General features: G+C 40.3%; 2 protein-coding genes across 3 annotated transcripts; both read right to left on the reverse strand.

Annotated features, from left to right (window-relative positions):
- Positions 1 to 105: 105 nt before the first annotated feature.
- On the reverse strand, positions 106 to 6,528 carry psmb7 (proteasome 20S subunit beta 7). Of its 2 annotated transcripts, XM_071465808.1 has the most exons (9): positions 6,374 to 6,528; positions 5,160 to 5,253; positions 4,025 to 4,122; positions 3,575 to 3,715; positions 2,210 to 2,325; positions 1,343 to 1,401; positions 1,092 to 1,243; positions 559 to 585; positions 106 to 308 (listed from the first exon to the last, which is right to left on the reverse strand). In XM_071465808.1, exons 1-9 carry the CDS (start codon positions 6,433 to 6,435, stop codon positions 197 to 199), a joined length of 861 nt encoding a protein of 286 aa, XP_071321909.1. In that variant the 5' UTR covers positions 6,436 to 6,528; the 3' UTR covers positions 106 to 196. The 2 variants fall into 2 exon arrangements, with proteins under 2 accessions (XP_071321909.1, XP_071321910.1); XM_071465809.1 differs by lacking the exon at positions 559 to 585.
- A 2,154-nt stretch (positions 6,529 to 8,682) lies between these two features.
- Positions 8,683 to 15,592, reverse strand: nr5a1b (nuclear receptor subfamily 5, group A, member 1b). The gene is made up of 7 exons (XM_071466698.1): positions 15,447 to 15,592; positions 15,245 to 15,347; positions 13,375 to 13,516; positions 11,862 to 12,460; positions 11,441 to 11,560; positions 11,168 to 11,315; positions 8,683 to 10,695 (listed from the first exon to the last, which is right to left on the reverse strand). Exons 2-7 carry the CDS (start codon positions 15,344 to 15,346, stop codon positions 10,442 to 10,444), a joined length of 1,365 nt encoding a protein of 454 aa, XP_071322799.1. The 5' UTR covers position 15,347; positions 15,447 to 15,592; the 3' UTR covers positions 8,683 to 10,441.

Genomic DNA, 15,592 nt, shown 5'->3' on the forward strand with positions numbered 1-15,592 from the left:
CTTTGCTACATCATCCTCTCTCCACAGATTCCCTGTCTGTATCTATATGTCCATACAATACATGGAAAAACTCCAGTTCAACAAGACACAAGAACAAAACATGAATCAACTCAAACATTTTTATTGTAAATCATGGAAAAACAAGCCATTTGAACTAGGAATTCTGACAGGTGGTGAGTCACATCAAGAAAGTATTTTAGGAGGTATCCATAGTGTGTACAGATTCATCCACCACCTCCAGGTCCAGGGGGGTCACCACCTTTGTCAACACACCGGTGGTACCTCGTTTGTACTTGTAGTCACCAGTTCTGTAGTAGGGGAAATGGACACATGGAATAATGAGTTTCAGTCATACCAGGAATAGATCAGTGGCAGTAAAGTCTTGAGGTCTGATCCTCAGCACAGCACACTACTGTACAAACACAAGCATCTACATGAGTTATGAAGAGTCTAACTAAGCAAGTCAAGCGACTAGATTAAAAAAACAGAGCTGGTTAGTAGTAAATTCAGATCAGTGTGAGAGGCGGCGGCACCACAACACTCAACATCTGTACTCACTGCTGCAAGGCTTCAAGCTCACTCACTCTTTAAACAGAACAAGCAACAATTAATGAGTCCAATGCAAGATGATACATGCTCTGTGATGACATTCTGTTAAAGCAGAGGTGGAGACAACACCACTTCCTTCTGTACAACTATGCACATGTGAACAGTTGTTGATGGGTATGATGGGTTAACATGCAGCAGAGGGCCTGGGCCAGATTTGAACCCTGGCTACTGCAGCTACTGGGGCGACCCAGAGCTTTCATTTTAATTCAATTCACAGAAGTAACAAAGTGTGTGTATGTGGACCAGTTTAATTTCTGCACATTAGTGAGATTCAGTATAAACAGTAAAAGGAAATGAAATGGTGGCTGACAGGAGGCGACAGAGAGAAACTTGGGTTTGTCTGAAAAGCTGCTATAGAGCAGCTTAACTGAAAACCTGAGTCTCCCTCAGTTCAGCATCAACAAACTCATCTCAACTTCTCATGTGGAGGAAATTAAACCGCAGATTAACAGCTTTAGAGGCAACACTGATGTGGTTCTCACCTGACCCCCTTCTTGTTGGCCTCATCGTGGGGCCGGATGTAGTCCACTTTGCCCTTGGTGATGACACACAGGTCAATGTTGCTCCCAGAGCCCAGGTCATTGAAGATACCTGCAGCAATGGCGTCACGCACCAGCTGCTTAGCCTTCTCCTCCTTTGACAGGAAGCATTACAGGCAGTCAGTCTGGGATCAGAAACCTCACAGGATAGTCTGATGTATTTAATATGAATCACATATGAGCCATGGACTCACCTCCATGTCAGGCTTGTAGCGGTCCTCAAACACAGCCATAGCAGCCAGGGACCCGGAGCCTTTAAAAAAGAAAACCTGGATCAGTGGCCTTAAATTGTCCATGTTTTCAGCCCAGAGAACAGGCCATCAGGCCTGATTCAACAACTTTGACATGTGTGTCCTTGGGATTAACAAACTGGTGTGTTCATCTCATTCATCTTTACCCAAACTAATCTGTAAAGCTACCCACTGTCATAGCTAGCTTGTGGAAGACAACTGATGAGTTGTTAACAGACAGTGTCATACTCATTCTGCCTCAGTGACGTAATCGGAAATATATTTGTAACTTCCTCCTTCAACTGTACGGGGGGTACATTTTTCTAGAACTCACCTGTTTACATTTTATTAAGGCTTAAAGTCATGTATAACTGAGGCTGTGGCCTCTTTGAGTGACAGGTGGGTGAGCATATGCTTACCACAAACAGGCATACTGTAAGCTCAGCTCCACACATGCCCCACCTCTTTGCCAATTTTTGGATTAGCTGGGAGTTAGGGGTGGAGTCAGGCACTGCCAAGATGGCAATGGTGGAGCAGCTCACTCTGAGCTTCTTCAGAAATGTCTTTATTCACAGTCTAAGGAATCAGTGCAATGATGATTTTCAGCTGGATGTCCTAAGTAAATATCTTGGTCAAAATGCTTCTATAATAAAGGTAGGGGATCCTGTGTATGTTATGCATGTGTTAAAAAATTAACATCAGCTCTCATTACAAATCTGACATCTGCAGTTCTGACAAAGTTTTATAAAAATGAAGAAGATGAGGTTCATTAAAAAAACCTTCAAGTAGTCAGGCTGAAACATGACAAGTGTGTTAGAGTTTAAGACTGACCCATGGTGACGTAGGGCAGCTTGTCAGTGGAGCCGTGAGGGTAGATGCTGTAAAGGTGAGGACCATTACAGTCCACTCCACCCAGGACCAGAGCAGCTCCAATGTAGCCCTGATACCTGAACACACACATGTACACACACACGCACATGAATAAAACATCAGAGACTAAATTTTTCACATCAAGCATAAAACTAGAATTATACCTCAACGAGTTTCAGTTTGCATTGGTGTCTGTCCAGACTCGTAATAGTGACAATTTAAAAAGCTGGAAAATGATTAAGGAACAGGTCTTAAGCGCTAGAGTTGAAGACAACTGGACTTCTTTTAGGTTCCTTGAAGATGTTTCACCTCTCATCTGAAAGGCTTCTTCAGTTCTAGACGCAAATGGGGAAGTCCCAAGCATTTAACCTTTAGAGGGGTTGTCACCTTGGAGGTGGTCCTGAGAGTCACCGACTCACCCTTTCAGATGAAACGTGAAACGTATTCAAAAACCTGAAAGAAGTCCAGTTGTCTTCAAGGACCTCACAGAGCTTCAGTCATTACATATCCGAACACCTATTTGGACCAAGGGTTAGACAGTGCTCTCCACCTCCATCATCAAAACGCCAAATGAGGGACTATCTTTCAGAAGAATGGTGTCCATCCTCCAGTAGAGCCCAGAGACAAGGAGAATCAATGACAAGGAGCAGTGAGGCTGTTCTGGAGACACGTGGTGGAATAACACTTTGAGGTGGGTTTTCCTTTTATTTGACACCTGTCTGTCTGTAATGAAACAGCACAGAACAATCACCACAGGGTTAAGGTGGACACCCAAGATCAGCGTCACCAGTTCAGTATCTGACCTCCCCGTTTCTTCCTGAGTTACAGTGTTGAATAATGGCCACAAGCATTTTTGCAGAATATTATGTCCCAGTGAAATTGACCTTTGACCTTTTTCAATATAAAAGGTCATTGCTTTATCATTTTATCCTATTAGACATTTATGTAAATTTTGTCATAATTAGTTATTAGGCCTATGACCAAAAACATGTTTTCTGAGGTCACAGTGAGCACCAAAATCTGTATCAGTTCATCCTCGAGTCCAAGTAGATTTGAAGATATTGCTCTCATGACAATGTGACGTCTGTACAGACCACGTAAAAACAAAATGCCTCCAACCACAACTGTCGGCAACACTGAGGCAGAAACGCTTGACTGACGTTTTGATATTTAATTGGAACACAAATTTTTGCATCAATGTATTTAGATACCTTCATTTGTCTGGTATTTATTTCACTTAAATGAAACAAAACCAACCAATGAAAATGTGGTTATTTCATCAATCAACAGTTTCTCAGACACACTGATGCAGTGTGAGCAGCATACCTGAACAGCATCTGTTTGAGCATGCGGTTAGCAGTAGCCACACGTGGCAGCCTGCCAGTGGAGAGCGAGTGCAGCTCTAGGTTGGAGGAGATGATCTGAGTGGTCATCTCTGTGTCTGCAGCTGTTCCGGCTCCACAACAGCTAGACAATAACACAGCAGCCCGTTAGTTATACAACATCTCAACTCCATTACATGAAGATTGAAAACAATAAAACTATGCAACCCACATATTTTCTTAAGTTACTATATAACATGTTTTTCCATCCACAGTGACAACTGAAACACATGTGGACTCTTACAAAAACTTTATTATGCATCACTTAGGTTCATCTTTGTTCATCTGAATACACAAAGGCTGTGTGTGGAACAATATGAGTCCTGAGCAAATAACTCAAATAACCACTCTGAGAATATGAACACCTGCAGTGTATTGAAAACCCATCACTTACTAAATATTGGGGGAGATGTAGTGGATCTTGGAGCAGTTCTTGTCTGCCACCACCATGCCCTCAGTGGCTCTGGTGTCAGCTCCCAGGACAATGCCATCCTTCAAAGAAAGACATCATCAAATACAACTCTTTTCTACTCATGTACAAACTTGAATTTCTCCTGCTGATTTATTTTACAGCTTTCACAAAGGTTGATTTATAACCACAAACTTTGGAATTAATTGTGACCATCACTTTACAAGCTCAAAATCTTTTTGACCCTAAATTCAGCCCATACCTGTATCACCTTGTATTCATGTCGGCCAGTGTGAACACAGAGAACTAGATTTAACTCAGCTTGGCCAGTATTCTGTGTTTGAATATTCATTTACACCATATGCTCAATAATCCACAAGAAGATAGACCAACACACTAGTACTTACCCCTGAGGCCTGTACTACGAAGCAAGTTCATCATACCCAGGATAATTTTTCATTATCTGGTTTAACTGAAGCTAACATTGTCTGTCCTGATAACCAGCGCTATGAAGCTGGTTATCAACTGGCTCAGATAAACCAGGGTTAACCTGTCTAGCTGTGAGCTCGTTCTTGTGAAAAAGGCAAGAGTTTTTAAATGTAAGCAACACTGTCAGAACCATGAATAAATAATTATTGTGTAATAATAAATAATGTGATATGTGAACAAACACTGATACTTGCCAGTAAGTTTGGTTACAGCAAACAACCAAAAGTGATATTAAGCAAGGTGGAATGTAAACAATATGATCTTATTACCAGAATAAAGAAGAAACACTCGAAATTATTTCTAATTATTTAAGTCAGACTAAGGATATAGATCTACTGTAAATAAGTGCATGAATTTTTAAAGTTTCTTACTGAGTATTTTTGCTCTTTTGTCTGATGATGAACAAACTAGTCTGAAAATGTGATACAGTTAAAGTAATGTTTTGATCTGATCCTCTGAAGTTAACCTGATCCGGAGCAGGTTGACAGTCCAGCATAAGTTACTAGGGTGATTTACCACAGTGAACCACTGTCGTAGGACTGAAAACTGAAAACCCACAGTTAAACCTGAAGCTATCTCGATAATCTCAAATCCTGCTTCGTAGTACAGGCCTCTGGTTTCTGTAACTCACCTTGAAGACAACGCCACAGATGGTAGTTCCTGTTTTACGAGCAGCAGGTAAACTGCATCCCACTTTGTTAACTTCGCCTTCCAGAAGTGCATTTCTGATAAGAATAAGAAGAGAAAGGCACTTGTATAACTGAAAGACAGTGGAGTTGTAAAACAAACGCTGCCAAGCATAATAAATCTTAGGCTCTGTTAATAACACACTGCTGAAATTCTATACAAAACAAAATCTCAGGCAGTTACTCCACTGTCAAAATACATTAAAATAAACTATTGTTTAGTTAAACTACACTACAAGTCAAAAGTTTTACAACACCTCAGTTTTTTCAGCTGTTAAATTTACACAGTGTAATGTCTCAGTGTTTCTGAAATTAAAGCATAATTTCATCCCATTTGCAGGACTTTCTAAGTGACCTAAACTTTTTTTTTTTTTTTTTTTTTTGGGCAATTTACCATTTATCTTTGTACCATGTAAGGTTTTTCTCTGGACTTTATCTCCTTAAATTCCAATAAAAACTGCAAAATTGGGGATGTTGTAAACTTCTGACTGGCAATGTTTGTTAAGATTTAAAATAATCTTAACAGAAATGTCTAATCTATTACAGCAATTCAGTCTGTGTATATAATAGTGCTGAAGTGTAATGGTTCAGAGAGCAAACGCTTTCCATTGCATGTTGCATTGTTTCCATGCGCCAGACCTAGATGAACATTTGCTAGTTTTAAACCATAGGCTTTGCTTCAAATAATCCGTGTTTGCTAAATTATTTATGAAGTTTTTTTTCACACACAGTGGCTCCATTAGTCTTTAGCAGTTTGTGGTGCTGTGGTTGTTTAGTTTATTTATATGAAACCGGTTGACTATCAAGAGGGAAAAAATTCCGACCTGTCATTTTCTTTATCGGAAAACAACAGTAATAAAAATTAAAAACACATATGCTACATACTTTGTTAAGAGAAGTTATACACAAGTTACAACTGCTCTAAAACAAGAAAAAAAAATGTTAATGTTCAACCATAGACGCAAATGAACCTTAACGGAGCGTGGGGAAATGCCTGAGTCATTGTATGGGAGCCAAGTCAACATGAGCTAGCATAGCGAGGAAAACCGTGTTAAAACGCGTCTGTTGCTCTCAAGGTCGACATATAAAAGAAACAGACTGATTAAACAAAGTGTTGTAGTTATTCTGGTCTGACTTTCAGCGACTGAAACGTGCTCACCTCTTGCAGTTTTCGAAACTGAAACCCCCGAACGGTGGCCGGCTCACAGTCAGTGTCGCCATCTTGGTGAATTTAGATTTGTGTTTCCGGGAAGTAAAGGAAGTGACTCTTTCTTCTTCTTTCGTTTTATGGCGGAGACTGAGGAGACTTCTTTTCTCCTTCATTTCAGAGTAGCATTCATCCAACGACACAAATAAACAAGAAACATTTCAATTTAATAGATAAATAAAAATAAATGAAAATACATATGAGTTAATAATGATATGAAAAAAAACAATAATAGCTTAATATCAAAATAAAATAAAATAAAAATGCCATGGGTAAACATGAATAAAAGTGAGTTAACTGAAAAGCACAATGTCACAGTTTTAATCACTTTTCTGTTTTTTTTTTCTTGCTGAAGTCATAATGATATAGTCAGTTAATATATAATGCAGCTCATTTTCTTTGTTAGAAACATGAAAGTGAAGTTTTATTTCAGCACATTTAAAACTTTGCAAACAATATAATGAGACTGATTAGAAAATACTCTTTTTCATATTTTTTACAAATCCTTAAGAAACAAAAAAAAAAAAAAAAAAAAGATGATAACATGATATTATCCAAGATAAACCTATAAATATCTTGCCACAGTTTACAGGTAGAGTATACTCATCCAAAACAGAGGGACTACAGTTGTAGTATGAAAAGGCACATCTTATGTATCTTATGTCAATATAATTTCTGAATTGAACAATAAGAGCTCTAACTGGGTGATGTTAAATGAAACCTCCTTCACCTTATTGACCAAATATTTTGGTGGGAGTACCCAAACTTTTTTCCATTATAAAAAGTCTATTCTAAAAAGCTCTACAAGGTGAAACAACATCACATTGAAATAGAGTATAGATCTGATGGTTGTTTTCACAGTTGCTGTGTCTGCAAAAGGAACATCAAGAGCAACTGTGGTGCCTTAGAGACACCATGTTCCAAAGCTGAGGAAATGAACTGTGACCCACTCACATGTTTTGTACTTTAACAGCAAACCTTCCTGAAAAGCTCCTGAGTCACTAAGCACTGTTGTCACCAAATTGACCAGTGTACCAATGACATTTTCTTATGAAACGAACATCAACTTACCTGTGTTGATACAACAAACTCTATAATTAATGTATACCCCATACTCTTTCCTACAACTACTCTTCTCTGATGATAAGCATAATCTGATGATAAGTACAATCAAAGACCCAAAACTATATTATTCATTTTCTTCAATGAAGTATTTTTCACTGTAAGTTAACTGGTAAGATTCTGCCTCATCCCAACTGAAGACCTCTTATGTGGCGCTAACACTCTGTATTCAATCATGCTGCCATGTTTTGTCCTTGTACAGGATGGATGCCAGCTTGATGCCAGCTGGATGTCAAGGTCGGGTAGGAAATGGGCTCCGGTGAGGTAGACAAGATCAGATAGGGTGCCTCCACACAACAAGATGAGTGCATTATGTTGATTAAGGCTTTTATTAAAGCAGAGTGGACAAAACAGGTGGTTGAAGGTGTAATCAGTGGGATCTCAGCAACTGATAACAAAGGTCTAATGTGCTCTGACTTTAACCTGCAGGAAGTGTGCCTGCTTTTCCATCATCCACTGCCTTCATGTTCCATTAAATGTTAAATAACAAGCTTTTATATTCCTAGAGGATGTGTCATGAAGATTTGCAAAGTGGACCAATCAACCTCAGTGTCATTAACCTCTTCATCCCTGCTGCACTGCCCAGTGGCTCCATCCGAACTCAGAATGTTCTGTCTAGACATGGCTTCAGCCCAGGAGCAAACTAAACAATTATTCATGCCAGAAATTTCACTCCATCCCAGGCCACCCTGTTCACTCTAATTTTGTTGATGTAACTGGCTATAAGAGAGGTTATAAATTTGGCTGCTATGTTCATCTGGTTGGAAAGTCATTCAGATAACAAATTACCAACAAATATGAAAATAATATGTCCAAATATAGATATGATTAAATATTATTGTTAACCATTTTATCAATTACACATTATTAAAGGAGAAAGTGGATGCTACATGTGTGCTGTGGGTGTGGCCCAGAGAGTTGCACCTGCTGTGTGGATTCCGAAAGGTCCATGTCCTTGCTTTATTATTACTGGTCAAGTTGACTGTTCACAAGAGGCTAAAACGACCCTCAGGCCACCAGGATGTGTCCCGGTGCTTCCGATGGGCTGTCTGCCACTTCTTCAGCCTCAGACCTTTATTTGACAGCATATTATACTCCATATCCCAACTGTTTCATAAATACATCATGTCAGGCTGAAATTATGACGAGAGTGATTTAATGATCTAATGATTCCCCAATAAAAAGCACAGTGTCTTGCATGTGAAGATATCAATCAAAATAAGCATCACAGTTACAATGAAAGGTTGGAACAAGTAGATACAGAAGACACTAGAAGCAGTCTTGTAAGTCTCGTAAAGCAAATAAAACAATTATAATATTTTAATATTAACAATGGATCACGTGACTAATATTTGAAAGCTGTCACTCATAGGGATCAACAAATGGAAGCAGCTCAATCGGCCAAGATTAAAGCCATGAGCAGCCATGAGCAGCAATGAGCGTGTTTCAGGCATCAGTTTGGCTAGTTAAATTCAGTTTAAAGGAGTGAGACCACTTCACACACTTACTTCATTATCACAAAGTTTGCAGCATTTCAGTAACTGAGCACTCAGTGTTCCACCATTCCTCCCGTCTTCATTGGATTTTGTATGAATGAGTGAATGAATATCTCAAGATGTCTCCAGTGAGTTCAATCAGGATTGCTCAAAGGTATCTTGAGTTATGAACAAATATATGATGGCCACGCCCACTTGGACCAGTCAATATGGCAGTTCAGATTCTGGTTGATACTTGACTCCAGAGGATGCACAGCTTATCTGTGATACTGGGTTTGGTTTGTGGTTTGTGGTGCCCGCTATGGGCCGGGCTCAAAATGCTTCAATAGACAAGAATATAGGTACTCAGATTTATGATGATTAAACAAATTGGTCATGAGTTTTGGCTATTTTTCTGCTAAACCCCACGCCTTGTTAAGTTTATTGGTTAATATCTTACAAACTAAATAACAACGATTGTACAGCTTTTGATAAGCTTGGTCCAGTGATGATCTAAGGCAAATTTGGTAGCAATCCTAGCTATGGTTTAGGAGGAGATGTCAAAAATGTAGAAATGCTTTTATGGTCCAAGAGGCTTTTAAGCACACTATTGAACACACTATTGAACTAGACTTGTGTATCATTTAAATTTATGGTGTGGAGTGTGGCCTTTCCAAAGCTACAGTTTTGGGCCTTAATTACACCATCTGGCAGATTGGGCTCACCTTTCGTGGGAAGCACTTGCACACTATTTCCAGTTATATCATGTTTCTAGCCTGTTCCAGCTCATGGGAATTTTAGATGAGACAAATAATGACCCCCTTTCAGGCTTGAATCCTAATCATCACCAACTCTGCAGTTCATCTCAGCTATACATAGCTCACTGCTTGGTTTTATAGCCCATAACCCTACTACTCTGGTTCAGGCTCAAGGAGAAGCAGGCCACTGTTGAACCCACTGTCCACCAGCTGTCATACAAGAAGCAGACAGACATAGTTAGAAACTAGCTGGTGATCATGGTCGAGCATTTAGATGCTAAAGACCATGATGTTTTTGTCTGGGGTTGATGGAGACCAAACCAAAGCTAAATGAGAGGGGGGTATTGGACTTACATTTGTCAGGTGAACACAAACTCTGACTGCTGGGTGTAAATGTAAATAGGTGATTGTTTGCTAACCAGTTTGCCATATCAGCTTGTTGCTTCCTGATTCCCCAAAGTGACCAAAAGTCACACTTCATGTTGAATTAAATGACAACTTCAAAAATGAAATGATTTCAGGTTAGTAATTAGCCATTATTTACAGGTTTTCAATAACGGTACATCATTGGCACTGATAATTAAAAGCAATCCCCCTCCTTATTGTATTACACTGTCTGCTTCCATATGCTAACATATACAGACAATCACAAAGTCTTTGAGTCTTCATGCCCAGCTGCGCTTAGCATGTAGCATCTCAATGAGCAGGTTGTTGCAGGGCACCTCACCACTGAGGTGTCTGCAGAACAGGTAGTCTTCAGCGAGGGTGCTGAGAGAGCGTAACTCAGAAAGACACAGCAGCAGATGAGAAAAGCGTCCAAGGTGCTGAGAGGAAGTGCACAATGTGTACTCCAGCAGGGCTCCCTCAGCCTGCTCCTGCACACTCCCTATGAGCTGATGTTCTTCAAGGTCTTTCACATCTGATCAGTGTGGGGAAGGGAAAACAACAAAGACTGAATATAGCAAAGGTTGTCAAATCTTTTCATATCATGGAGTAGAACTAGAGAATTGCAGAGGCACCAGCTATAGTTATTATTAGTTATTTTTGTACACTGTGTACCTGACATTACCTTTACAATTTGATAGTAACACCTATAAATTCCCTAGACTTTTTGGACCCTTTTTTAGACCTTTTTGGCAGACCCTTGGAACTATGTTTAGACCCAGGTTCCTTTGCTCCAGATGCAGGTGCAGTTCTTAAAATGGCCAGTGCCTCTGGAAAAGTTCTTATTTTGGAAATGGGCTCTGATTGTAAAGATGCTTGCAATATAATATATTGGAAGGTACTTTGGTGAAAGTGACAGTTCACCATCCAAGTGATCAAATCTGTGTGGAACAAGACTTTTTGCAAATATGAACCTTTCTGGATAAAAAGCATGCACTGTCACTTACCTGGGTTAAAGAGGATGAGGAACTTGATACAGGCGAGCTCTTGTCTGTCCACCTTTAGTATATGGAGCCTCTCAACCAGCTCCTGTCCTCTCTGGACCAGGCTGGACAAGGTAGGACCAGCATGAGAGGCTATGTCTGACAGCTGCACCTGAAACAAATATCTGGATTTGAATAAATCGATGAACAGCATGACATAATATTGACTTAAAGACAGTAGACTATGGAATGTATGGAATAAATTTTTTGACATGGTTGACAAAAAAAAAAAGTCACCTCATGCCCTGTGACCAGAAGCAGACTGCCCTCTTTCCCGAACAGAACCTGTCTGGAAATGATGTCCAGGATCAACAGTTCACTCCAGCAACTGTGCAGTAACTTCATCTGATCACTCACCTTAGAGCAAAAAGAAAGAGCTAATATGGTTTAAACACAGGTTTTATCAGACTCATTACATATCTGCATTTCAAGACAAGACCCTTTCACCTCATTTGAACCACTTCAGACCTAAACAATTGTTGTTGTGAGCATGGAAACATGACAGTCACCTCCATGATATGTCATGACATGAAAGAACATACTGTACATATGAGTCTACTCCAGCTAGAGAGTACAGGTAAAGCAGGGTGATGTGGACTGATGAGGGCGTTTCTTTTAATAATGTATATAAAACCAAAACAACCAGGTGGGCTCTAACCTTAAGTTGTTTGAAGAAGATGGATGTGCGTGCCCACTCCACGATGGAGAGCAGTGTCTGGTCAGCCATGAGGCACATCAGGCTGAAGCTGATGGGGTTCTCATGTCTCCTCCAGCCCGTCTGCTCCTGCTGGAGACGAGCACTGACCTTAGTCTGGAGTTTCAGCTCATCTGAATCCCACAGCAGGAACTCCATCACCAGCTGAGGCATCCTGGGACCTTGTGGAGAGCTTGAGTGTAGCTCATCTGAGTCGGTGTAGATTCCCTCAGCAGAGCCTGGTGGATTTGCACAGTCGCTGGTGGCACCAGGTGAGTCAGAGGGCAGAGGTGAACACAGTGATGGAGGTTGGTAGGTGATGCAGTCATTCTGTGCTGTGGGTAGTGGGGTGCCAGACCAGACTCCAACGATGGAGTCTGGTTGGAGGCCACCTGTGAAGGTAAAGTCTCTCTCGTGGGCTGAGTAGCCCAGAGTTTGACTGCTTTCCAGTCTGAATCCACCAGCTTGTATCAGAGCCTTTCTCTGCTGCTTCAGGGCACGATCTTGCTTGTACATGGGGCCAAACATGTTTCTGCCACCTCGCATCCGATCTGCACGAACAGCTGAGGAGAAAAGTTGATTTGTTTAGAGGACTTCATGAAGCTGGTTTTCACTGATGTAAACTACACACACACTTTCCTACTGGGCAGATAACCTTGATTATATTATGACTGACATATACCATATTCCTTATCTTTAGGGCACACTGGGCAAAGCCTTCTCAGCAAGCTGATGTGTTAGTGTTTGAGTTACTCTTAGTGCTACCTTCTGTTTAAATACAATCTTAATGCTTTAACTAATAAGACAGGTAAAATTGGAAAAAAACTGGTACTGTGCTGATTTTGCAATGAAACTAGTAATGTTATTATTCTCTATATTTCAAACTTGTTATCTACATAAATGAAAAAAAAACACATATCAAACATTAGAATGAGGGAAAATGTGATCTCAGTGACATTTTCACACACAGTCTCTAGACTTTTTACTTAGAATAGAGCCAACAACACAAAACATCCAGTGAGCAGCAGCACTGGGGAGGAAACATCTTGTTGATGAGAGAGGTCAGGGACAGGAGTTCACCAGAAGACTACAGATTCAGAGTAATGCCACAGTAATTTCTGAAGACGTCCTCTCCAACTGGGCATTAGAAAGGACAACTTGTGGGTCTGTTTCACTAGGAAGAAAAACTGATTCATATTCCTTGAAATGTGAATTTTAGCCATGTTTACAATTTTTGCAGACATTAAAGAACTAACAAAGACTGTAGAACTGATTCCTCTCATATGTTAACTGGACTGAAAACTTTATTTCAGGCTGCATGACGCAGGAGACAGTTGGACACGTGGAGGATGCATGTGGAATTAATAAAACCTACGTGTTAATACAAGGCCTTGCATAGGTTTCTCATACAGCAGTTCATTATTTTACTAAGCGGCACATTAACATTGCAGTTAAAGAAAAAAGATGTCATCCTCACCTTCCAGCCGCATGCCAACATTAAGACACTTCTGAAACCTGCAGAATGGACAACGTTTCCTCTGAGTTTTATCGATCCTGCACTCCTGGGTCTCTGCACAGACGTACTTCTTGTTGTTCTGAACTGTTCTTTTGAAAAACCCCTGTGAGTGATGACGAAGAGGAAGGACCCATTGGAAGAAGGCAGTTCTATTGTTGCAGTCATGGGTCTTGTCATGATACCCAGTAGACCCAGCACAGCATGCAGAACAGAAGACGACCTCTTCAGTATAATCCTCTCAGACCTTTCTGTATCATGGAACTATTTCCTTCGTTGAATGGTTTCTGACACAGAGAGGTCTGACAGGAGGATCAGTGGAAACTTACTAAATGAAGAGGCAAGCTCTCTGACACTATAACCTGCTGCAAAAACTAATGTCCATCCAAAAACATAAAACATCTCTTTAACTGTGTGACCATTTCATAGCCATTAAAGTTCTAATTCTTAAATAAATGAGGTTAAACACCAATCTTTTTTAAAATCATACTCTACGTGTAAAAAATAAAACTAGACATTTATTGGTTTATCCTCCACATATACTGTATATGGGTATATAGAGCGCAAGACTGACAAAATCCAGGAGAATACACATTTTGGATATAGATAGATAGATAGATAGATAGATAGATAGATAGATAGATAGATAGATAGATAGATAGATAGTTTTTCAGCTTCTTCACTATAAAGTTCCCATGTAGACAGTTAATAAACACAAATACTGATGTGACAGAAGATAATAAAAGTATAAACCCTGTTCATACTTCCCATGTTTCATGACAGAGACACGAGACAGCTGCTCACACTCATCTTTAAATTATATCAAAAATGTATTCTTTTTCATTAAAGATGGATTACGTCAGTTGGACATCTGTGGCTAATTTACTTTATGACTTATGTTCATGTGTTAATGACTCTGCTCTTCATCCACTCATGGAAAGAGCAGGGAGGCAGTAAATGACATTTTTTACATTTACATTGACTCATTAGGCAGACACGTTATCATAGGAAATAGTATTATATTATTGTAACTAATTTCAAAGAAGATCCATTATTGGATTGATTACAGAACTTTCTTATCAGTTGAGCTCAGCTGTTTTTCAAAAAGGTGCTGAAGATGTGGAGAGAAGTCTGATGTCCAGACTTTAACCAAGTGAAAACCTGTTTAACTCTCAGTGTATGATGTTTTCATGAAGGAGCCCCTCTCCTCTGATTTGGTGTGAGATTTGTTTGGGCAGCGTGAGGGCGTGAATTTATTTTGCTGAAACAAATGTTATCAGTATATGTTCAGCCATGCTGGCTCCACTGTAAATTTCATCCATGTAACAGCTGGTCTGAGGGAGGAGGGCACGCAGTTCGGCAGGTGCAACACCGCTGCAGAAAACGCATCAGGTACAACAGGTGCAGTTCTGCAGCTTAATGAAGTTGGGAAACACATTGTTTCACATTTAAACCTGATTTCAGAAAAACACTTTCGTGTAACTGAAGTCTGAAATGCTTCAGACGGACTATTACAGAAATTCTCATTCTATTGAGTCTGATACACACCGATGAGTCGAGACCACTACAGACCTCACATCTGATCACTGAAGAGCTCAGAGATTAGAGCTTTTTTATACTTTGCTTTATAAATCATTACAGTATCTAGTTTTACTTCAGCTGTGCGCGCTCCCGTGAGGGGCACGCACTTTTGAGCAGGCAGATGTCCAGATGTGAAAACCGCATCTGTAATGACCAGCTGTTCCAAAGGAAGCCCGCGGGGCTCGTTTTAACAGGAAAAAAAACTTTGAAAGAACTTTTCTACTTAATCGTCCAGTGCAATAAAAAAATCTACCTTGCAGCTTTCACAGGTGAGCAGACCGTAGTGGTATCCAGAGACCCTATCTCCACAGACTGGGCAGCACTCCTCCAAATCCACATCACGTCTGGACTCCATTCTGGAAAAAGAGGAAAAATTAGACTGTTCTCTGTTTTCCACCCGCAGTCACCTGGACGGGGCAAAAATGACACAAAGCTGTCTCACACCCGTGTCTCACCTGCTGAATCACTGTTACAAACTGTGAATGTTGGGTATTCCTCAGCTGCGCAGCCCACCTGAAACTGTGACGTGGAGTGATCCGAGCATCCCTGGTCTCATGTCATCATCCTGTGGAGGAGGGACCCTCTCCATGGTTCTGACTGC

The sequence above is a fragment of the Trachinotus anak genome, unplaced genomic scaffold (assembly GCF_046630095.1).
Source record: "Trachinotus anak isolate AG129_WGS33_773 ecotype Australia unplaced genomic scaffold, CSIRO_AGI_Tana_v1 ptg000028l, whole genome shotgun sequence".
In the NCBI taxonomy this organism is placed as follows: domain Eukaryota; kingdom Metazoa; phylum Chordata; class Actinopteri; order Carangiformes; family Carangidae; genus Trachinotus; species Trachinotus anak.

Excerpts from the sequence above, each read along its gene's own strand:
- nr5a1b (XM_071466698.1), bottom strand. The coding sequence starts at position 15,346 with ATGGAGTCCAGACGTGATGTGGATTTGGAGGAGTGCTGCCCAGTCTGT. Across the intron at positions 13,517-15,244 it reads TCACCTGTGAAAGCTGCAAG|GGGTTTTTCAAAAGAACAGT; the intron begins GTAGATTTTTTT and ends CATCACTCACAG. Across the intron at positions 11,561-11,861 it reads TCTTCTTCAAACAACTTAAG|GTGAGTGATCAGATGAAGTT; the intron begins GTTAGAGCCCAC and ends TTTTGCTCTAAG.
- psmb7 (XM_071465808.1), bottom strand. The coding sequence starts at position 6,435 with ATGGCGACACTGACTGTGAGCCGGCCACCGTTCGGGGGTTTCAGTTTC. Across the intron at positions 5,254-6,373 it reads AGTTTCGAAAACTGCAAGAG|AAATGCACTTCTGGAAGGCG; the intron begins GTGAGCACGTTT and ends TATTCTTATCAG. Across the intron at positions 309-558 it reads GAGCTTGAAGCCTTGCAGCA|AACTGGTGACTACAAGTACA; the intron begins GTGAGTACAGAT and ends CCCCTACTACAG.